This window comes from Alexandromys fortis, unplaced genomic scaffold, assembly GCF_014885135.2.
Source record: "Alexandromys fortis isolate MF-2015 unplaced genomic scaffold, M_Fortis_MF-2015_v1.1 scaffold_94, whole genome shotgun sequence".
NCBI lineage: Eukaryota > Metazoa > Chordata > Mammalia > Rodentia > Cricetidae > Alexandromys > Alexandromys fortis.
The window spans coordinates 5,845,246-5,869,268 of record NW_026067979.1 but is presented as its reverse complement, the minus strand read 5'-3'; the positions used below and the strand labels follow the sequence as shown (position 1 = coordinate 5,869,268).

The window sequence follows — 24,023 nt, the reverse complement described above, 5'->3', positions numbered from 1 at the left end:
TCTGTGCTCTGTGGTCCCAGCCTCACTCACCTCTTGATATCTTCTACCACACACAGCTCACTTATGTATTAAAGCCTCAGTACTGGCTGTCTCCTCTGCCCAGAAAGTGCTCACAAAAGCATGGATAACTTGCTCAGATGTCACATAGCAGGTGAGACCTACTCTTGTCAGTTTATTTGCAATGACAGCTTGCTTCTCTTAATTCCCAGTTCTGTGTCCTGTTCTTTGGATTTTTACCCTTCCCCGTACCACCTGCTAGCACAGCGTCACATTTGTTTTTCATTTGTGTTCTTTAGTGTCTGTTTTCTCACACAAGAATGCAAACTCTAAGAGATCAGGGTCTCTGATTTACAGACACATGTAAATACATAGAACAACATTTAGCACCTATAATAAACTTCTAAATTATAAACTTAATTTGCTATTATTTTGTGTGTACATATGTGATCTGTGTCTGGGGGTGCACACGTCACAGAGCATGTTTAGAGGGCAGAACAACTTTGTGAACCCCATTCTCTCCTTCCACCTTTATGTGCTTTCTAGGGATTGAACTCAGGTTGCCTGGCTTGCGTGGCCAGCATTTTTACCCGCTAAGCTATCTTGCTAGCTCTTTAACAGAGTTATGATAAATATTTATTGGATAAATGAGCTTCTGTACTCTGAACTTCTTGAGGACACATCAGGGTCTAGAGCTGGTGCAGAGGCTGGGGCAGTGTTTCTAACTCAGCATTACATTTTAGACATCCCTGGGAGATTTAAAAGCCATGATGGATTGACCTGAGCTCCTTCCCTAGGCTGTGATTTATCTGGTTTGGGGTGAGAACTATGTGTGATGGATGCTCACTGGTGGTTCTGATGCTCGGGGAAACTTGAGCTCACTGCAGATGCTTAAGCGGCTGTTTTGTGATGGCGGGGAGCTGTCCCCTTCAGCACCATCAGGCACCTGAAGCCCCTTGTTAGGAAGATGTGAACAAATCACCCAAGGTTCTTGGGCTGCTAACTCAGGACGTTAGAATGGGGTATACTTACAGAGCTTCATGGCTCACTTGCGGCATCCCCCACCCGACCCCTTCTGCCTCTACCCTGGGTGAATTCTAAGCATCAAAGCAAAGCTGGTTCCCATGTACTTCCTGAAGAGCACAAAACTTCCTCTTTGGGAAGCCTGCATTCTAGTCCACAAATGTGTTCTGACATCTCTCCTAACCAGGTCCCGTGGTGCAGGACAGACAGTCTTTCCCATAGAAAGCTCAGGGTCTGGCCGAGCAATTAAAATTAATGAGAGTGAGATATGTTGAACTGTGCTTGATGAAGGCAAGGGGAGGCTGGAGGACCAGGCATGTGATCCATCCTAGGGAGGCCTTGGGAAGGATTTGGGTACTGTGGGTACTGTGGTCTCTAGAGCAAGGCCCTAAGATGTGAGACAGTCACAGGATGGTGAGGGCATGTAGGAAGAGTCAAAGGCATGGGAAGGCAGGAAGGACACATCATGAGACAGGGTAATTCAAGTTCCAGGTCAGAGGTAGCCTGGGGTGGGCACTCCATGCTAAATGATCTGTACTACCCAGCGCCATGCCCAGGGCCTCTCTGCACTTTTTTTTATCCATACTGTTTCAACTACTCATGATGCTTCCCTCCCATCCAAACCTTACCTACCCCTTCCTGCACGTCCATGTCAAGCAAGTAGGACTTGGTGACATGCTTTGAATAGCAGCATCCTAACATCTAGCTAGCACTTAATCCTTGGCGCATTGCCAAACTCTGCTCAGGGCTTGACGTATATCCTCATTTGCTCCTCTTGGAAGCCTGAGGGAAGCGTTAGCCTGACATTCTCACACAGCTGCAGCTGTGTTATCACCTGGCTGAAGCGGCCCACCTAGTGATGGCAGAAGCAGAATGCGGGTTTGTAACGTGGGACTTCTTTATGCTTCTGCCCTCTGAGCAGTGCCATTTGCCCCGTTCCTCATACCCATCACAAGACCTGGCTCTAGTGCAGCCCTGAGTATGCAGGGACCAGACCTAGCTGCTGTTCTGCAGACAGAACATCCGCCTCCGGTGAGGACACCGGCAGCTGTGCACCACAGGCACCGACTGAGCTGAAGAGGGGACAGCTCAGAACGGCACAGCAGTTGGGCTGTGGAAGCTTGCTCGAGTCTCTGCTCTTGCAACAAGCTTCAACAGGTCCCTAAATGACTCATTCTGTCCCCAAGTGGGGTCAGGTCTGGCAACCATGGGTTCTCTCCAACCCAAACGTCTTCCTCAGGGTTGTACAGTGCCAGACACGTTCAGACTGTGCCCTGAAATTGCTATGAATGTAGCCCTAATGCAAAACTTTAAACTTAAAACACTAGGAGAGTTTTCTTGAGAATTTTTTTTAAAAAAGAAAACAGGTTCTTGAGTGTGAATTTTATAGATGACAAGGTCATGCTACAACGTCAGCAAGTCAGACATGCCAGTCCATACCTCTAAGCGTGTCCGGTCCACATCCTTTGGCAGCCGGTCCCTTCCTCTTGTTGTCACCAGCAGCAGCTCATACGGGTAGATCTAAGGAGAAAGGCGGGCATGTCTCGCTTGGGTGTGGGGGGTAAGTTTGTCTCTTCCAGCTTCAGTTTGAGTCTGGGCTCCTTTTTCTATCCACTAAGGCCAGACATTTAGTCAGGAGGAAGGGCTGGGTCTGCCCTCCTTGGATTGGCATGGTCCCCAGAGTGTCCTAACGTTGCTAAAGATAAGCTTGGTGGTGGCACTTCACATTAATGTAGGCCCAAGGCCTTCTGAATGTGTCTAATAGTTGGTGGCTGTTAAGCCGTCCAGTTGGGCCCTCTGGTGTCCTAGAGTCTTTAGGGACAGGAAAAGGGTTAGAGAAGACTTAAGGGAGAATCAGGGACAATGGGCCGAGGGGAGACAATGTTAGTCCTGAAAGGTTTTTCATCTATGCTTCTTCCCTGCATAGATGGTGCTGCCATCCTCTTGCTGCTCCCCAAGGTAGTGGTTCCCAGAATCCTGGAGACCCCAGGGTCTATGTGTTCTTTACCTTGTATTCTGCAAAGAGAAAAGAGACATGTACCAACCAGAACCTGCCTCTGGGACGTACATCACTACCTTGGCTTCTGTCTCAGTGTCCTATGGATCTGGTCTCCATACAGTGATTGCTCTAAGCCATGGGAACCCCTCTCTTCCTGAGTTTATCATGGGGAGCATCAGGGCTGGTGTGAGCATGGTAGGTGGCTGTTCTTTTTTTTTTTTTTTTTTTTTTTTTTTCCGAGACAGGGTTTCTCTGTAGCTTTGGAGCCTGTCCTGGAACTAGCTCTGTAGACCAGGCTGGCCTTGAACTCACAGAGATCTGCCTGCCTCTGCCTCCCGAGTGCTGGGATTAAAGGCTTGCGCCACCACCGCCCCGCTGAGGTGGCTGTTCTTGAGATGGTTTTGTGAGGAAAGTAGCCTTCGAGCTATGCACAATAGGAGGAAGAATCTGAGGCAATGGAGCCTGGGGACATGATCTTCATCATCTAGGGGTCCTTGGAGGCCGTATCATGGTCACTTGAGCCAGGGCCTGCTCCAAGCAGCCAGGGGAATCTGGCATGAGAGTCTTCCTGGCAGAGAATCTCATGGGGAATTTTCTGGGAACACTGAGCAGTTGGCTCCGATTGTTTCCCCCCTCTACCATGTCTGACTGGAAGCGTTAGCCAGCACTACAGGGTAATCAGCACTTTCAGATGCTCTGAGAGCCAGGATGGGACAGAAGGCCTTGAAAGCACACAAGGTTGGGGACTAGAGAGGATGAGGGAAGAGTAGGAAAAGGAGAGAGTGGAAGCATCTGGGAGTGGGAACTCAGGGTTTAGACAGAGCCCATCCTGGGGACAGAACCGGTAGCCATGGTCTGCAGGTCAAGCAAGTCAGTGCTCTATCGGGAGTCTCTGGGAAGTCTCGGGATGGCCTGCCTCTGCAGCTCCAGCCAGCAGTGCTCACCTCGCATGCCCCAGTTGACCGCGTTCATGCTGTCGTAGTGGAAGAGGTCGGCGCTGGGTGTCTGTAGGGAACAAAGAGCTGGGCTGGCCTGAGAAGCTCACTGCTTCCCAGAAGCCACTTGCTCACCTCCAGAATGTGGACCAGGCCCGAGGCACGGGACTCTTGGGACTCTTTCAGTGGTCTCAGTCTCAACTTAGGGAAATGTAGCTCTTCCTGCAATTTAGTCCCAGCATGCAGTGGGCAACCAGTACAGGTCCACTAATTCAGTGGAATGGCCCTTTAGTACAAGATCTTTCCTGAGAGACAGCCCTATTAGCAACTGGAAGTCACCCCTTCCATGAAATCTCAACCTTCTTTATCCTGCTCATCCCTTTTCTTTTCTTATAATACTGTCTTCCAACATTGTATATATTGGAGTTATTTCCTGATGTTACTTATTAATACTTTGTTTTCCCCTACAAGAATCTAAACTCTGAAGAGACAGGGAAGTTTTAAAAGTGTATATGAGTGTTTGGCTTGTAGGTATGTTCGTGCACCGTGTGTGTGTGTGTGTGTGTGTGTGTGTGTGTGTGTGTGTGTGTGTGTAACTAGTGCCTGTGGAAGCTAGAAAGGGCCCTTGGAGCCCCTGGAACTGGAGTTATAGAGAGTTGTGAGCAACTGTGTACGTGCTGGGAACCGAACCTGGGTCCTTTGCAAGAGCATCCTGTGCTCTTAACCACTGAGCTATCTTCCCAGACCCTGGGCAGGGATCTTTTGTTTTGATCAACTGCAGGTCCCAAGCATTCCAAGAAGAACCTGGCATGTGGGAGGAGGCTTTGAGTAAATCTGCTGAATGAATGTATGCTGACCCAAGTGCACTGAAGACAGGCTTCTCCCTAGGCAAAGGCCATATATACCATCCTCTCCAGTGGTGCCTGCCGCTTTACGGGTCCCACCCTAAGATGGTCTTAAGCTATAAGTAGGTTTACGGCTCCCACTCTTGACCTGCTTACAGTGTTTACTCTACACAGCTGACAGACAGATCCATCTAAAAATCCAAGCTGGGTTCACAGGCCCCCTCTGAAGTTCCTTCCTGAGGTATATGGCTTCTAGTGATATTTCCATCTGGCTTCTGGCCCTCCCTCTTTCCATTCTGGCCACGTGACCTGGGACCGAGGCTCTCCTCTGGAGCATGGACTTAGGTGTTATACTTCTCTGTGTCTAAAAGGCTCTTGCAGATCTTCAAGTGTCGAGGTCCCTCCCCATATTGCTCTCAGACCTTTGTTTAAATTTATTCCTGTCTTATAGACTTTCTACCCCCCTGGCTATTTTTTCTCGATTTGGCACCTCTGGCCACCCAACGGCTACATTTTCTTACTTCTTGTTCATCTTCTAACTAGAACTGTGAACTTCACAGGAATAGTGACTTCCTTCGCTGTAGGGTCGACCCTCAGAACCTGGAACAGTGGCTCTTAGTCAGGGCTTAAAACTCAATACTTGTCTCTGCATCCTGTCCCCAACACTTGTTCAGTGGCGGACCGCCCCCACCCTCCTCCAGCCTTTAACTAGCTCACTGTTTAAATGGAGGTTTTCTGAACTGCTCGAGAGCCCAGAAGGCTTGAATCCTGGCTCTCCCTCTCACTGGGTGGGAGAACTGAAGCATGCACCTCCCTTCCTTTTGCCTTTATTGCTCCACCCACAAAATGGGGTTCACATTAGCAACGACCTTGCCTGGGGTGTGAAGTTAGTTGGCACTGGCAAAGCCAGTGTGTGGTACAGAGTTCTTCACCAGATTCTCCCTGGGACCTCTCTCTACTGGGTGACCAGAGGGGAGGGGGGGAAGTTACCACCTCTTTCAGGAACCCCACCTCCACCCCAAAGCCTCTCCTCGGTTCTCCAGGTCGTCATGAGGGCTAAAGCGTTAGCATCTGGGGCGGAAGCTCCCAGCACGGCCCCCTTACCCTGTGCAGCCCATTTCTCCGGTAGGCAGGCAGTGAGGCAGATTTGGAGATGAGGGGATCTAAAAAGGAGTCAGAGCAATGATCAGATCCCCCAGCCAAGGTTACTCTCCCTGGGGACATTTGACCAATATCACCCTTGACCTAGTGGGAAGTGGGGTGGGATCCAGGGGATACCAAATTCTCTGCAAGTTGCCCAGATTGTCTTGGGGAACCCTGCTCCAGCAGAATTCTAGGCCAACCAGAAGCACCTTTTTAGACGCTCCGGCCTTGGCTTGTACACATCTATCCTCTTAGGACAGATGCCTGTGTTTTGACCACAGGCCTCAGAATTGGAGTTAAGCTCAGAACCAGAAAGGCAGGTTCCCAGGTGGGTACAAGAGACATATGACCTTTCCTTCCCTTTGGGAGTACCCCAAGTGGAGACCCACAATCCGACAATGACGATGGGCGGACTAACTTATACCAGGACTCTGTCATTAGAGCTATGGGGAGCTGCGATTGCCATGGCTCTGTCCTTACAAGACCCAGGGGCTTATGGTGGGGCAGGCAGAACATACCGCTGTCAGCCAGGTAGTGTGAACGAGGAGCTGCAAGGGAGAAAAGCCCCGATTAGTGCTCACGGGTAAAAGACGGGCACAGTGGAGACATTTATTGCTTACAAAGAAACATGGCTTCATACTCAAAGACTCCGGCTGCTAGGGAGTGGGGAAGTTCAATCAGCACTCCTTTCCAGATAGCCAGTTTCCTACTGTCGAATCTAAACACCACTCTTCCTATCCTCCCCCCTGCACCCCGCCCCACTCCAGTTCTTAGCACTGTCAGGGAACACATGTTCTGGGATATTTGTTATATAGATGTAGCTGAGATGTGTATGTATATATGCATGCACGTTTGTGTGCATGTATGTATGACGGTTTTTGAGTTGAGCTGGTGATGGAGGACAGGGCCTCACACACGCTAGGCACATTCTTTTTCACTCAGTGGCACCCCTAATCAACATGTGAATTTGAAGCAGTCTTGGTGCCCTGCAGAGCCAGAGCCAGAGATGGAAAACAGCGCCCCACGTGGTTAGGCAGGGAAATGGTCTCATCAGTGCATACAGGCTCTCTGCCCTTCATATATTCTATCAGTAAAATTATTTAATCACCCGTCAGTTTCTCTTTTGTAAAATGGGAGTGACAGTTTATCCTTTGTAGGGATACTGTAAAGAATACATATGTACTGGCTAGCTTTATGTCAGCTTGACACAAGCCAGAGTAATCTGAGAGGAGAGAACCTCAGTTGAGAAAAATGCCTCGATAAGAATGGTCTGTAGGCACGCCTGTAGGACGTTATTTTATTAGTGATTGATGGGGAGGGTCTGGCTCACTGCGGGTGGTGCCACTCCTGGGCTGGTGGTTCGGGGTCTTTAAGAAAGCAGGCTGAGCCAGGCAGTGGTGGTGCATGCTTTTAATCTCAGCACTCAGGAGGCAGAGGCAGGTGGATCTCTGTGAGTTCAAGGCCAGCCTGGTCTACAAGAGCTAGTTCCAGGACAGGCTCCAAAGTTACAGAGAAACTCTTTTATGAAAAAAAAAAGAAAGAAAAATGAAAGCAGGCTGAAAAAGCCACGAGGAACAAGCCAGTAAGCAGCACCCTTCCATGGCCTCTGCATCAGCTCCTGCCTTCCTTGCTTGAGTTCCTGCCCCGATTTGCTTCAGTGATGGACTATGATGTAGAAATCGGAGCCAAATAAACCTTTTCCTCCCCAAGTTGCTTTTGGCCATGGTGTTTCATCACAGCAAGAGTAACCCTAACTAAGACAACATCACACAACACGGTAAGATACTTAGCACAATGGCAGGAGAGATGGCTCAGTGGTTAAGAGCATACATTGTTATTGCAGAGGACCCAGGTTCAGTTCCCATTACCCACATCAGGGGTCGCAAAAGTAACTAATTCCAGATGCAGGGGATCCAATGCCTCTGGCCTCCATGAGCACCTGCATTCAAGTGTACACACACACACACACACACACACACACACACACACACACACACATTCTCTTAAGAAGGTATTTAGCAAGTCCCTAACCCATACATAATACTCCATAAAACTGGCTTTTTCACCATCCCATGCCATCTTCAGTCTCACCAAAATTAAGATTTAGCAAGGCGAAGAGGTGAAAGTTCGTGACCTTAGGTTCCCTCCAAATCGGGTCTGACCATGGCTTAGTCACTTCCTGGCTTTCTGGCCATAGGCAAGTGGATTAATGCGACTTCTCTCATCTATTGAGTGTTTCCTACACTGTGTGGATTGTAAGGACCAGCAGTGATGTCTACAAAGATCCGGAGCATAGTAGATTAACCAACAATGCCTTCTATCACCCAGCAAGCAGTGTCTGGAGACAGCCTTGGTAGGACTGAACTCCACAGAGGTGAGTAAGGAAGGAGCGGGTGCACCTCTCCGAGGATAGGAAGGAGCTGTGTGAGAAAGGACTTGACAAAGTTCTGCTCATTTACTTCTAAGTGATGGGAGGGTCATCACCTAGAAAAGAGGCCCTGTATTTTTAAGCCATTCATATGTCATGAAGTACATCCCACTGGCTGGAACATCTGTTAATAACAAGAAGGAGGTGAATTAAAAACATATTAGAATCTCCACAGACTGGCACTAGAGTATTCAGAGATTCCTNATATATAAACTTAATTAGAAGTCAAGGCTCCAGATGGTCCAAGAGGGGGTGTGATTACTCAGGACAGCATGGTTTCATTTGGTGCCCCATCTAGCCCTTGGCCCAGTCTGTGTTCCACACTCAGAAGAGGCCCAGGAGGATGGCAAAAGAGTCAGGAAAGTGACAGAGACTGGGACTACCTTCATGGCCTCTCCTGATCCCTTCATTAGATCAAAAGATGGAATCTGGGGGTTGGCTATGGTCCAACACAATCCCAGGGAGAGGGAGATCCAGTTCTATGAATTCAGTGATTTTGGGTTTCTGTGCCGCGGTTTCCTACTGCAGGGAGGAAGAAGACGTGGTGACTGTGCCTCCCAGGGGCCTGGCCCAAAGCAAGCAGCCAAGAGATGCCAGGACAGCGCAGTGCTTACAGCCATTGAGGGACATGTCATAGCCCGCGGTGTGCAGGGCCTCCCGGCTGCTGGTGGAGCTCCGTGGAGGGGTCCAAGGATCCGCATAGGAACTTGACCGCGCCTTCATCTCTTCCTTCAGAATCAGCCGGCCAATCCCACTCTGGAGCTAGCGGGGAGGAACACGAAGTTAGGAGGAGGCAATGGGGCAATATCAAGAATGACTGAGCCACTGTGCCTGACAGGAGCCTCTGCCAACCCTTCCAGAACTTGACTCCTTGTGAACTCCTGTGAGTTCATCTCTGCTCCCCGAATAGTCCTGAGGTCTGGGTAAGGCCCTGGAGGTGTGTCCCCAAACAGGCCTAACTGGTGACAAGACCGCATTGCTCTGCCTGCAGCCACTGGTTCATCTCCCCATTTTACTTGAAATTAAAAAAATCTAAAAATTAACTATTCTGAAGCCCAGTCATCTTTCAGTAGCCACAGGGCATTTGCTTTAGGAACTCTCCCTGACTCCAGGGCAATGAGAATCCTCATACACTGAAGTCGTCACTTATAGAAAGTGGTATAGTATTTGTATATATCCTATGCAACTCTTCCTGTATGTTGGAGCTTGCGTCACTTCTCACATGCTTAAGCATAATAGAAACACCATGTGGAAGTTTTTTTTTTTTCAAGATAGGGTTTCTCTGAAGCTTTGGAGCCTGTCCTGGAACTAGCTCTTGTAGACCAGACTGGCCTCGAACTCACAGAGATCCGCCTGCCTCTGCCTCCCGAGTGCTGGGATTAAAGACATGCACTACCACTGCCTGGCAACTATGCATTTCTTCTGAGATGGGTTTGAACTTGGTTTCTGTCACTTGCAAATGAAAAAAAAAACTCGTCTAAGTCTTTGATTCAATGCTGTAGCCCGCTCACCTTGTGCATGCTGCGATCAAAATCCTCCTCCTCTCCTGACGAGAACCTTCTGGCTCGGGGCACTGTAGAGGCCAGGCAAGATTAGTTCCAGTGTATGCTCTCTGCTCAGCCCTTTGGCTCTCTTCCTCCCTCCTTCCATCCCCCGGTTTCATGTGGGCATCCTCACTGCTGCTATCCCCCTCCTATTGTGGTTGATCTGTGTCATTCTCTTTCTCTAAGTGGAGGCTTCTGAGGAGGTAATGAAGCCACCCCTGAGCTTGTATAAAGCTCTGTTTAGAAAGGGGATTCATTAGTGAAGTCAAATGTTGCATCCAAGTGGATATAGATGGGAACTCCTCCACACAACAGAGAGGAACAGCTTGGGGTGTGGTGGAGTGTCATGGCATCTGGAAGGTTTATATCTTCTACCTTGAAACACTAGGTTGCCTTCCTAACTGTAGGAACTCGTGTTTTGCTCCCCAGTGTATCCCTAGGGTCTGGGGCTGGAACCTAACACCCGTTGTGGAAGGAGTAAGAATCAGTCACATCCCCTCCCAGCATCCTCAACAAATGATTGTGGGAAGAGCTGGTGATTGCTCCCCATATGGATGGTAGAGTGCTGGCCCTTGGGCCTCGGTGTTAATACTACCTTTTGGGGACCCATGGTAGGTCCAGTACTCGGACTCTGAAGCATAGTAGGGGTCTGGTGAATAGGCTGGACTATACTTGGACGCCTGGCTGATGTCTTCACTTGTCTTACTCTTGGTTGCTGTGGACAAATCACCTGCAAAGGACCCAAGGACAGCACTTCAAGAAGGCAGAGTGTCAGCTTGGAGCATCCCTTCTATGTCTCTGTCAAGCTTCAGTCCCGGGAGGCAGAGGCTATTTAAGGTTAGAGGTCTCTGGTAGGAGAGCCTGGGACATGAAACACCTGAGCTGGAGAAGCCCTGGGCCTGCCCCTCATTTTACATTTGAGGCCAGAGACGGGAAAGGGCTTGATCAAGACCACCCAGCCAATGTGTACCAGAACTGACTAGACTGCGGCTTCTTCCTGAACATTCCACGGATTCTCATGGTACACATTAAAACCATATCCTCAGAGTAAAACTCAAAGTTTCCGGGTGAGCCTGGCCCTTTCCTTCCGGAAATCTTTGAAGCCTGCTTTATCATGGCTTTGAACCACATCGAGGAAGGAATTGCTAGGCATGGCCAAGAAACTTGTTGAGTTAGGTCAGCTGTCTTCATGTCCTGTTTGAGGAGGCTACATGCAAAGGAAGGGGCCCTGGACAGGGAGTAAGGAGAGTGGGGGTCTGGTTACAGCTAAGGCCACTTGATTTGAACACAGTCCTGGGTAAATACTACCCTTCTCTCTGTCTCAGCTTCCGCATCTCTAAACTAAGTACTAGGGTGGTGTGGTAGCTCAGGTTCTCCCTGGCATCATGCATCCTTCCACCGGAAGTAATCCTGTATAGCAGAGGTGACCAGGGTACTTACTCCAGAAACAGTATTCACAGGGCAGTAACTTTACAGTGGGGGTAGACTGGAGACAGGCGGACAGGACAGAGAGCAGGGCTGGATAAACAAGTGTGGCTCTCCAATCACCTTTGAGGAAGAGCTACGGGGAGGCAAGATCTGTGATCTGAGGGCCAGAGCAGGGACAAGGTCTATGATCCGAGGACCAGAGCAGAGGGTCCTGGCATCAATGGGCTTTCATTCAGCTGAAGACTGTGCATCACTCCCTTGCTGCTGCACCTGGTCCTTTAACTTGAGTCCTGAACGCCTTCCATTGGTTGGTGGTGTTTTTGCCATCTCTTAATGATGCAGCCACCTTCATCCTGGACTCCTGAGCCTGCTTTGGTTCTATCTTTTGGAACCCTCTTAGAAAACCTGAAGGGTCCTAAGAAACATGGTTCTCAGGGGCCTTTTCTAATGCTCTTTGGGAGGGTCAAACCATCTTTGGGAGCACCTTTATTTCTAGCCACATGCACAGATACAACAGGCTTACATCTCACTGTGGGGCCTCTGTTCCACCAGCTTTGAAGATGGAAGATGACTGTTTAAATGCAGGATCTTAGTGAGATCATGGAGGTGCATATCTGCAGTTCTATTCATCAAGAATGTCTAGAACAACCAGGAGTTTGAGGCCAGCCTGGGGCTATATGGCAAGTTTAAGGTAAGCCTCTTAGCGAGACTCTGCCTCGCCACCAACTCTAAAGTAATATCCAGGGTCTTTGGTGGCCAGAGCCACTACTTGCACTTGCACTGACCCTTCCTCCATCTATCTGATTAGCTAGGCTCAGGGTCCAGGATGGTTCCTGCCATCTCCAAGCTCGAATCCAAGTCTATGCTCTCCTCTGTTACCGCACTAGAACAGTGAGCAAATGCCCAGCAGCCTGGCTAGCAGTCGTTCTCTGCCTCCCCAAAGGGAAAGATATGCGCAGTCACCTGAGGTTTAATGAGTGCAGGAAGTCCCAGCATGGGCGACTTTGGTACAGGAGCTCAAGCAGAATCATGGGTACAGGAGTTAAGAGAGGACACCTGGGCTGTGCATCCAGCCTTTCTCATTTTAAAGAGTCTGGGTCATGGAGGAAGCCAGCAAGTCTATATTTTTAAAATTAGTTTCCAAGGAACAGGAGTTCCACAGACCATTGTTTAAAAAGCACCAAATAAAAGAGTGAATGAGGGCCCAGGGAAGCAGCCGAGAGGTAGGATGCTTGACTAGCATGCACAAGGCCCCAGGGTTGACCTCCAGCACCAGGGAAACAAAATATGAAAGGAGGAAGTGCTTTCCTGTTCCTTTCTCATCTCTGAGCTTCCATCCACACTCAGAAAAGCTTAAAGCAGAGGCCCCAAGTTCGGTATAGGAATCTATGCCTCTCACAGAATTCTAATGAACAATTTGAATTATCAGCATTCTGAGTGCAGCTCTCATAGGGACGCAGGCATTTCCCGGGATTGCTCTAATCACAGAATTCAGAGCAGAAGAGAGCAGGCAAGGTAGGTTGGGGAGGTGGTAAGAAAGGATTTAGGGGACATGAATAATTCCTTGTTCTTTTGAAATGACATGGACACACAAAGTCACCCCGAGGGATTGGGGGGTAGCAAGAAGGATTATGTTGTGGTCTTGCATCATCTCATTCCTGGAAACCTGAGCATAGCCATCTGTATTGGTTATAACACCCCCCCCCCCTTGTGTTTGGCCAAACTTTGTCTGCCTCTGACCATACCATGCCGTTTGTAGATCGGGGGTTTTCGGTAGATGTTACTTTCTCCAGCTGCCAGAGACCAGGAAGGAACAGTGGGGAGGAAAGAGAGAGAGAGAGAGACAGGGAGGAGACAGCACTTGGTCAATTGATCTGAGAACAGAGAGCCAGCCAGCAACTTTCCCCAGGAGGCCACCTTCTTCCCCCAGGCAGGTTTCCTTTCCCAAAGCTGAGCTTTCACTCCCATCCGACAGGTTCCAGTAAAGCCGGAGAGGGCAGATGCACAAAATGGTACCAGGGAAAGGGAGGTGGGTTAAGTGATGGGCATGCAAGAGGTAGGGGAAGGCTAAGCAGGGCCTGGTGCCACAAGTGTGCCCTGCTCCTCCCCCTAGTGGGTGCATTTCACTCCGTGCAAGAGTCCTCAGGGAGCTGCAGAGTTGTCTACCTTGCCCTCCCTTAGAGTCAGACATACAGGGCCCCTCAGGAACTGTTGGGAATGGGGTTAGTGAAACAACAGGATAAGTTCTTGAGGGTGACTGAGTGGGGGCTACAAAGTTGGAAGACCAGGTCTAGACCTGGTCCTATTGTAACCCAGTGAGCTTGTTGAGTTTTGTCAACTTGATATAAGATAGCAACATCTGGGAACTGGGAAGCTCTATTGAGACATTATCTCCATTGGACTGGCCTGTGGGCCAACCCATGAGGGCCTTTTATCGATTAATGATTGATGTTGGAGGACCCAGTCCATTGTAGGCAACGTCACACCTGGGCAAATGGCATTGTGTTGTATAAAAAAGGAAGCTGGGCAACCTAGTAGAGCAGGCTTGTGAGCAGCATTCCTCTATGGTCTCTCTTCAGTTCTTGTCTTGGTTTTCCTCAATAACTGATTATAACCTGTAGGATCAACTCTAACCTGTAAATAAACCCTTTTCTCTCCCTAGCTGCTTTCGGTCATGGTCTTTATCATAGCAATAGAAAGACAACTCCAACATCCATGGTGGGGTTTCCTATAAGGCCACACCTACAAGACCAGGCCTCTGGCTTCCTCTCACCTCCTCTGGGCACACTGACTTTATTCCTGCTGCTCCCTCTGCCTGGGGGTGTTTCTTCTAGGATTGTCACATCACCAACTTTAATGTCACTTCCTCCACCAAGTCTCCTTCGTCTCACCTCACCTAGCAAAACCTCCCCTACTCTAGTCGCTCTTGTACAATGCTCTGGGCTTTTTATCCCTGTTTATATGATCTATTATAAAATACAGTATATTAATATGGTATACCTTATACTATATATTATATATTAAAATATATTAATATAAAATATAAAGTAGTTATTAACATCTTCAATTACCCTTTAACTTTTTTTTCATTCATGCACCATCTCTATCCGCACATTACAAGCATCACACTAACAATTGAGCTTTCTAGGCAGCTGGTTCTCTTAATACATTTATGTATACTCACTACAAAGATAAGATCTGGGCTGGAGTGAGCTCAATTGCAACCTCAGGGACCAGAATACTATCTGGCTATCCAGAGAAGACAAGGGATGGACCCCAGACCATCAGCTTACAGGCGTCGTGGTTCAAGCTAAAGAATCCGGAGGCAAGCACCTTTCCCCATTTTGTCTTTACTGTCAATCAGCAATGTAAGAAGCCAAATCTTGGACATTTCTCTCTTCCCTGTCCCTTCCTTGTAGTCCTGATCAAGGTTGGTTATATGGAGAAGAGACCAAAGCCCATAGGTATGTTAGGACCGGAAGGATGAGTTAGCATGGATGGTTGATTAGGGAAGGCTCCCCCAGGAACAGACTTCTCCTCAGTGCCTGAGCAGCATCAAGCAGGTGGCTCAGGCATCTGGCACCCCCCCCAGGGAGCATGCACTCATGCTGGGGCTGGCGGGCTGGCAGCGCCTACCTGGGATGTGAAAGTGCTTGGGAGCCTGGTAAGAGGTTGGAGTGGAGGACCTCACATCTAACTGGCTATGGTATGGAGAGCTCCGGCCACTCTCAGGCCCTGGAGCATGCAGGCAGTGGTCCCCAGAGAGAACAGAAGCACAGAGAAAACAGGCATTAAATGAGACAGCACTGAAGGAAGCAGTGAGGTGATGGCAGCAGAGGTGGGGTGGGCTGGCTGTCCCAGCGTGCTCAGCTCCAGAGTGGAAGCAGCTTGTGCGTTCATGCACCACGTCGGCAGAAACGAGCTGACCTTTCCCCTCATTTGACCCCAAAGTCTGAGTCTGCCAAGAAGATACCTTTACCGGCTTATCCTCCCACCCCACCCTGCATAGGCTCCTCCCTCAGGTTCCCATTTTCTCCATTCAAACGCTTGTTACTTTCCTTACCTCAGGGTGACTGTATATACTTTAACTGGCTGAGTGGGGCCCTCAGGTGAAGACCAGACCCCAACCTTGGAGCTATGTGTTTCTTCTTGTAGTTGTACAGGCTGAAGAATGAGATGGAGGCAACTTCCTCTAACCAGGGTCACTGGGCTGCCTGACACTCCCTCCCCTGGCAGTTCCCTACCTACGTTCTTGCTGCTTCTCAGTGTGGCATACCCATCTTAGGGACTCAGTCTAGGTCCACTAGTCACTAGAGGGGCCACGGGCTTCCAGAAAGTCCCAAAGCCCGGAGACAGGAAGTAATCACACTGTCCAGACTCTTCAATTCTCGTAGGGGCTTCCTTTGCCTTACCTGAACGGTAATAGTGATGAGGTGAGCGGGAGAAGGTGGGAGACATGCCTTGCCGACTGTAGGTGGGGGAATCGATGTATCCTGGGCTGGAGGCCCTTCTCTGCCGGAGGTCCAGGTTCTCATAGATGTCCTGGGGGGAAGAGGTGGGGCTGTGAGCAAGGTCTGTGGTGCAAGTCTTTTTTTTTTAGTGTGTGCGGGGGCATGCTATGGAATCTGGAATTCTAGGGGCCCAGGCTTAAGTCATCACACAACCTGCGGAGGGTGGGAGAGAGTTCTCAGGCCTTCATGCATTGCTCAGATCCCTTGGTTAGAACCCATGGGCAGTGTCTGGAGTCTGACTGGCAATTCCAGAGACATAAAGGGGTCTGATAGGCACATGGGATTTTTTGGGGGGAAACATTTTGGGTTAAGGGATCAGGCCCCTCTGGTACAGGAGATGGCTGACCAGGGAGCCCTTCTTGGTTATCATAAATAAACACTGCTTTTGATATATTTTAAAAACACATCATGTATCAGATTAATTACCTGGGAGTAAGGAGATAATGTTCCCAGCGACTTTAAAAGCGAAGAATTTGAAGGCAGCCATGGAGGGAGCGAAGGTAGAGAGGAGGGCAAGAGGAAGGGACAGGACATGGTTAAATGGTAAAATGGCATTAAGGAGAAGGCCTGCAGCTGCCCCTGGGGACCCTCTCCAGAGGACACCTCACTTGGAATTCAAGAATGCCAGACTCCTGGAAAGTGGTAGGAAGACTCCCTTCCTAATGGGAGAGCTCGGGGTCATGCGAGGCCTCTCAGGAAATGGCTAGTCTTGATCTGAACCTAGATTCCCTGACTTGGAGCTCAGAGCTATTTTCTCAACCCTCCCTGTCTCTCTCTCTTTTAGTTCACATCTCCTCTGTGGTTCACAAAGACAAAGTCTAGGGGAGTAGTATTCACATTAAGGGCTGAGCAAGGACCAGGTCACTGCTGTAAACCGGGGGGGGGGGGGGGGGGGGGGGGGGGGGGGGGGGGGGGGGGGGGGGGGGGGGGGGGGGCTGGCATGGTAAGGGGCCTAGCAAGCTGGAGATGGCAGCTGGAGACTCAGTTCACCCAGCTGGGCTGCTGTTTTCAGCTGTGAGCAGAGCCATGTTGGAATGTCTATTCAATGTTGACCAGATTCTTAATTTCTAAGACAAGTAAGAAAGGCGGATGCTTCTGTGACATCTCCTAACATTTACATGGTGACAGCTAATCTACATTTCTGAACGACACTGCGAGTGAACCAAAGCCATCTGGGGGTTGGCTCTGACCCAGGGGTCCTGGTCTCTAGCTTCAGAACTGGAGTCTGCAAATACTTGGTTCACTTTTCCAGGTCCATTTTAGGAGCCAGAACTCAGCCCTGGGCTCTTCAACCCAATGGAACCCAACCCTTGTTGGTTTCCCTGTCGCTGCCCAAGGACACAAACTAGCGAGCGGTGGAGCTGGGACAGGTACCTGGGAGCCTACTCCCAGGCCAGGATCCTCCTGCACAATTGTTATAGCTCAAGGGTCTAGAATGGGGTGAGAAAAATCTCTTGGAACATGGCTAGTCAGTATCTATTCTGCAATAGTTCTCCTGCCTTCTCCAGAGCATCCCCACACCTAGCAGTCATACAACGGTTTCTAAGTCCATCTGATGCCGCATCTTCATAAATATGTGTCCTGTTCTGGGCATGAGGTTTTAAGTACAGTTCACAATGGAGAGAACACGCCTAACCAGGGTTTAGGAATGTCACTGTCCTTTGAGCCTGGTATGGGATCAGAGACATGGGCTTGAGTATCAGCAAGATTTCGCTGCTGTAGGAAAAGCAACAGCCCAAGTAACGCATAGTTCTAGGCTCTCAGCTTGCGTGCTGGTTCAGTAGGGGACTGGGAAGAATGAAGAGCCTAGTCCTGTCAACAGGGTGTGCTGTTACTCACCATTAGATGATGGAAATACACATTTAGTGCCTTATTTAAAGCCAGATTTTTTTTGGGATTAAAGTTCTCGGTATTTACAAGTTGTAAATTCCAGGTTAGGAGGGTCTGGAGGCCAATACTGTGGTGGCCAAGCTGTCTATAATGAAGTTGGCTGGGGACCCCAGCAGCACCTTGACTCTTTCAAGAGTCCCAGAGAGGGCAAGATGCAATACCTCTCCATAGCCACATCTCTCAAGCATCTCGTCGGAGGTGTATCTGGAATGAGGTTCGTAGGAAATGAGGTCAGGGCGTTGCACCTCGTAGATGGACTTAACCTTGGGGAGAGCTGCCAGGTCTTTGTAATTAAGGATCTCATTATCCACTTTAGCCTGGGGAAGAGGGAAACAGGCAGGAAAGAAGGAGAAAGATAAGAGAGAGAAGAGGAAGGAGAGAGAACAAAACCAAGGCACGAGAGGATCAAGCGTTCTCCAGTGTCTACTAAAAGCACCATTAGGCATGAAGGGAAGAGCTGTAGATGTTGGAAGAAGAATGGGTCCAGAGGTTACCCATTGAGCAACATTGTTTGTGAGGCCTCTGGCTTTACCAGAATGATCCCTCCTAAATACCACAATACCTCTCTGAAGGAAGTATAAATACTATCCTTTAGATGTGGAAACCGAGGCACAAATGTCTCATAACTGGTGTCACAGGCTGCGGTCTGAACTCTACTCCTAAACAATGCCTGATGCTAACTAAGCCCTACAATGCAAAGATGTTCCTCGTTGCAGCCATCTTTACCAAGCCAACTCTCTTCTGGGGACCAGTTTATACTCGCCAATAACTTTCTCACACTATCGATCCCCAAACTAAGCCCTGTGATTCTGCTGCGACAGGTGCCATTCTCCGTGCCCGGGGCCTGTTTCTCACATGTTCTAGATAGGAATCTGCAATGAGTACAGCCTGTGATCACAGTCACTTGTCTTGACCTGGGGATGGAGCTCAATAGCTTACTGGCTCAACAGCTGTCTGGCATGCACAAAGCCCTGAAGTTAATCCCAGTACCACAAAAAATAAAAAAATAAAAAAGAAAGGAACAAAGTAGCTTGCTCTCTGTGGCAGCCACATGGCGGTGATGACCAATATAGAAATCGTAGCATTGACTCTTCTTATTTTCTCTTGTCCAGGAGAAGAAAGGACAGGAAATAGTGTCACTAATGGGCCTTGTGTGGGGTCAAAGAAAGAAGTTGGACGTGAATCTGAATGACCCTGCCATGGTGTCGAAGCCCACCTTGGCCTGGCAGGTTTGAGGATTATGTGTGGAGCCTCCATCCTTGGCGGCAGGTCCTTTGTGTCCAATACCCCCACATTCTTGGTCTTGGCTCTTTTGCCCTGTGGTCAGCCATGCTGCTTATCTCATTGCTCCCTGGCTCTGCCACCCACCTCCCTTGGCTTCCTTCTGTTATTCAGTCTTTCTGCCTCTGGGATGCCTTTCCCCACTGGCTCCAGATGGTCAGGTCTCTTCTGTCACTGGGAGCATCATAAGAGTGCACAGTTTTATCTCCTGCTACTTGTCATGGTTACAACTGATTATCCATGGCCTGTATGTCCAGTGTCAAGAGGGTAGCACATCTGTCCATCACCACCTCTCCAGGACAGAGCACAGTACTCATCATAGACAGGAAGCTCAGCAAACACTGAATGAATGCATGTATCACATAACCACAGGACCCCCCGAGGCCATCTAGATCAACTCTTGTCACTTCTGCCTGTGGGAATGGTTCTGAAGGTGGGAGCTTAGACACATGTAAGGGGTCTACTTTGTTTCTGGGCTTCTCAGATGTTTAGAAAGGTCTCCTTTAGTGTTGCAACTCCACCCCTTTTTTGCATATCGACATTCTCCCATCTCTTTATTGAACAACACTACCTATATATTGATATTATTCCACCTCTACCTGCCACTCTGACCGCCTAGCTGCTGTCTTGCTTGGTCTCAGTTAAGGAATAGGAAAGGAGGTGCCCGAGATTTATTTTAGAATTGCAGGATGGTTTCTTTTGTCATTACGCTGTCTTGAACTTTAAACCACTGCGGTGGCTCTTGGTTTACTGGGTTGCGTGTCTGAGAACAACGTCCACGTCCTCCCCATCCCCTCTGTATCCTCAAGATTTGGTATGCCACCGAGAATAGAACAGGCACGGCCCAAATGGGTTTAAAAACATTTCAGGTGCTAGGTCAGGGGTAAGCAAAGCCCCTCAGCTGCTAAGAAGTGATACATACGCAGATGACCCGGTTAGGCGACCCAATGCTGGACCCAGGCGGTGAGATGGAAGTTTCAGATGTCCGTCTATGCTGTGGGAGAGATGAAGACAAGAGGGGTGAGAAGCAGAAGTTCAGACTTGGTAGGGAGAAAACAGTAGAGAATGCAGCTCTTGTGGGGCTTTAGCGGGACTGTTGAAGCACTCTGGCTACCTCTGTCCTCCCTCTTTCATCTCTGCCCCTTCAACCAATGTCTGTGTGTGAATGGGGTCCAGCAGGTCTAGAAATTCAGGATGCTGGGCAGAATATGAATTTTTTCTAGTTATCTGTAGCTGTCATTTTAAATAGAGAGTTGTTCATTAAACTTCATTTTGGGTTATCTCAGCCAATAATGTATTTATTTTAAATGAATTAAAGTGCTTAGTATTCATTCCTTGATAGCTTAGTAAACAATGCAGAAGCAAACGGAAGCTCACATACTTGCGCAATCATGCTGATTCTGTGCAGTGGACCCTTGGCAAACTGACATCAACTTAAGTGAAAACCTTAAAACGTTTGCCTCTGCACGGTGGCCATGATGGATAGCCAGCTCCCAGCCCCAATAGTGTGCATCACAGAGTGGAGCAACGCACGGTAACGGGAAAGTCAAGATTGAACCAAAGACCCGTGGGGAAATACTTGTGATTTTAAAGATCTCAGATTCCTGATGTGCAAAAGGTAGTGCCCCAAGACTGCTCAGCTTCCACCCATCTCCAAGCATTCTGAATGGGGCTCTAAGCAATGAATGAGAACTAGAGGTGGATCTGGGGACACGAATGAAGGCTGAAACACTTGATGACACCACACCACACAGTGATGAAGTGGAACGCTTTGTTTCAAGCCCCCTGATTAGCTGGAGGAGGACTCTCGATGTGGTGCTAACACATATCAACAGCTGTCCCAACAACACTTAATTTCCCCTCTGAATTAAAGAGCGTGCCAGCAACGCGAGCTAGCATTTTAAAGACATTTTTCAACGACTATTTCATTATCCCGGAATTTATCGTGTTTATAACCGGCGTTACTCCTCTCTCCGTGGCAGCCACAGGGTTCTATTTTAAAATCAGCTCAGCTAAATGAAAGTGAGTTGAGTTGCTTTAGAGGAAGGAAAAGAAGGAATGGGTGCTGACATTAAAGAGGTGGCACACAGATGCAGCAAAAAAGGTCTCAGGGTTTGAAAGGAGAACTCAGGTTTGGGAAATTCTCCAGACAGGAAACTGAGAAAAATGACAGCTAGGTCTTCTTGTACTTTAACGGGAGCAGACCTTAGAAAGCACAGAGTGGGGAGTCCCAGATGGGTGAAAAGAAATCACACATCGATAGGACCAGCTCTGCCATTAGCTGGATGAAATGGCACAGGAGAGGGTTAATTAGCTGATCAGAAATTGTGCACCTGTGGGGTTTTGTTGTTGTTGTTGAGAAGATTCTAGTAATGTAAGAGATTCTTAAGGGGTCAAGTTGACAGCAGAGATGAGAACAGAAAGGCACGTTAGAGCTCGTGTTGCTCCCCGACCCCAACACACATCTTAGGAACCTCTCCTGCAGCACGAAGAAGCCAGGAGCTCAACCTCTTCCTGCAGTCTGGGAAACCCCGTCTCCTTCAGTACCAGGGACTCAGCTTCACAGGCCTTCCTGGCATTTGTCACAGTGCAGAAATTCTGAGGGACCAGGGTCTCAGCTGGTCTGCTGTGCGCCTGGGGACAGCACTCTGCATCTGCCTGGCTGCATCATTACTGTCAAATGACTCTCTTTAGACTTGATTTTTCTCACAGGCAAAGTAGAGATACAATTCCTTGCCCCCCTCCTCTGCCTCAGGAGGTTGAAGTAATCCAGCCAGGGAGGAGCTATGAAGACATTCTGCAAACTGTCAATTACTGAGATGATAGCAACTATAATTGTTAATAAGTAACCCTAGGCTAGGGAAAAACCATGGTATAAGCGCCTCAGATTGGCTGCCATCTTGGCCGGCATTGGTACGATTATAATCTCACCCACCCTAGATACACTTCCAAATCTTCCGTGCATCAAGTCCTTTATTGTTTTCAAGGTTCTTTCATGTACAAGATCTTAATCTACCCAAGCTTCCTGAAGCAACTCTTCCCATCAGGGAGCCCTCAGAAATCGACACACATTTAACTGGTACTCTCTGCATGAAAGCAGAGCTTTCCCAACCTGTGGCAAAAGGTAGCATGGAAGACCATGCCTCTTACCTTGAGCTTCTTCTCGGCCCTGGCTGCCTGCTTGCAGATCGGGTGCCAAACCTCAGAACCTAAAGGGACCAGGAAAATAACAGACTCAGATCTCTCAAAGCTGACAGTGACCAGACCCCGCTTTACCTCGGTTTGACAGCATGTGTATGTACGTTACACACACATCAGTCAGGAGGAGAACTTTGTGTCCCGGCTTTCTTAGCTTCCTGTTGTCTTGGGGAGCCATTAATGTACCAATTTGACTACACACACAGGTTTTCAGGGTGTCTAAATCCTCCTATGCCTCTAAGTTCACACGGCATCCTCGTGAACTTCCTTACCTGTCAGCTGGGGGTGACTTTTTCCTCCTTGGGGCTCCATAGTTCTCTGAGGTCTCTTCACACATACAGTCTCAAGTCATATTAGCTTGTGAATTTGCCCCCCCCCTAAGTATATCAAGGATTGAGCTTTATCCACGGGTCTGTCTCCCACAGCATCCGCATAGAGTTTGCCTTTAGTGGAAGCCCGTAGGTTTGCAGGGTGCAAAGATGAACAGACAACGAGCCGTGAGTGACACAGAGCAGGTGGCCAATAAATATTTGTTGAATGGATGAATGGCGGGGGGGGGGGGGTGAAAGAAAATGACAAGCCATGGTTAACCTCAGCTTTCTTTTCTCCTCAAAGACTTAAGAGAGAATTAAGACTTATCAGAGCTATTGCATTAAAGGGGAGGAGGTGTCATGGTGTCTATTCTGCTTGGGAGCATTGTCTTGACCTGATAATTCCTCGGAGGCTTGAGACCCTTCAAACTTAGCACACTAATGTTGCTAATACCCACATTTTATAATGGGTGGGGGTCCAGTTGGCTGGCTCCAAACCAATTTGGAAAGGCCAATTTGGAAAGGCATGAACAACAGGTGGTTGGTCACATGTTGCGAAGCCTCGAATGTTGCACATTCCCCAAAGAAGGGACAGGTGTCCTGGATTAGAAGGGAAAAAATAGGAACATATTATCCCTCTGGAGCCACTCCTCTGGTAACCAGCCCTAGAAGGGAAGGCGCCAGCAAATGGCTCCATTCCGAAGCACCCAGCTGGCATTTGTTTGTCTGACTTTGTTTCTAGGTTATGCTTTCCATGATAGCTGTTGCCTGGAGCCCCTAGGACTGGAATATTGGTGAAGGCACGCGAGTCTGGTGTGAGATCAAATAGCCAGACCCCGGGGAGAGGAGAGAGGATCAGCCCCAAATCTGGAGTCCAAAGTTCTTTTCTCTACTCAGCCCCTAATATAGCCTTGCTCTCTGGGTCCAGGTTCTTCATCTGAGTAAACACCAAGGTAACACTTGGTCTTAGAGATCATCTTCACCTCCAAAATTCTTCCTCTAGGGCTGGTTTTGTCTTTTGTGGGATAGGAAGCCCCACTTCGTATCTGCTGGTATTCTTGGATGTGTTTAATTATTCAAGAGAAGTTTGATTCCGTCTAAAGTAAAATGCAATGGTTATCAGAGCCCAGCAGAGGGACTCTGGGTCTGAGGCTTAGAGCCAGTGAGCACAGGGTGTGCCTGCTCTCAAGCACCAGGTTGTGATCTCTCCTTTGGGGAGTTTAAATTACAGAGAGCATTTCCGGTTCCTCTCTGAGTTGCTCCCCAGTCCACCAGGAGTTGTTTACCACTGTGGCTACGGCAGGAAACACATGTTCCAGGTCACTGTAGGAAATGCTTGAGGTGGACGTGGAGGTCTGATGAGGTCATGAAAGTAAGCAAAAGACAAATAGGAAAGGCGAAACAGGCAGAAGTCCAGGCTGGGGCAAATGACAGAAGCGTGTGTGGGTTCAGACTAAATTGTCTCTCTTACTTTGATTCCATGACACTGA

General features: G+C 48.9%; 1 protein-coding gene across 3 annotated transcripts in view; it reads right to left on the bottom strand.

The window, feature by feature from the left end:
• Ablim3 (actin binding LIM protein family member 3) overlaps positions 1 to 24,023 on the bottom strand; it is a 113,850-nt gene that overhangs the window by 1,478 nt on the left and 88,349 nt on the right. For 2 of the 3 annotated variants that reach the window (XR_007594593.1, XR_007594592.1), the window contains exons 9-20: positions 22,175 to 22,233; positions 19,947 to 20,018; positions 15,755 to 15,884; positions 14,979 to 15,077; positions 13,088 to 13,135; positions 10,510 to 10,644; positions 9,882 to 9,943; positions 8,985 to 9,132; positions 6,461 to 6,490; positions 5,904 to 5,962; positions 3,964 to 4,024; positions 2,461 to 3,036 (exon numbers count right to left, since the gene is read on the bottom strand). Coding sequence is in view for 1 of the 3 variants with exons in the window: in XM_050157912.1 (XP_050013869.1) it covers positions 2,461 to 2,541; positions 3,029 to 3,036; positions 3,964 to 4,024; positions 5,904 to 5,962; positions 6,461 to 6,490; positions 8,985 to 9,132; positions 9,882 to 9,943; positions 10,510 to 10,644; positions 13,088 to 13,135; positions 14,979 to 15,077; positions 15,755 to 15,884; positions 19,947 to 20,018; positions 22,175 to 22,233 (992 nt within the window). In the remaining 2 variants the exon portion in view is untranslated. The remainder of the gene's footprint in view (positions 1 to 2,460; positions 3,037 to 3,963; positions 4,025 to 5,903; positions 5,963 to 6,460; positions 6,491 to 8,984; positions 9,133 to 9,881; positions 9,944 to 10,509; positions 10,645 to 13,087; positions 13,136 to 14,978; positions 15,078 to 15,754; positions 15,885 to 19,946; positions 20,019 to 22,174; positions 22,234 to 24,023) is intronic. The other variant, XM_050157912.1, reaches the window with a different exon arrangement.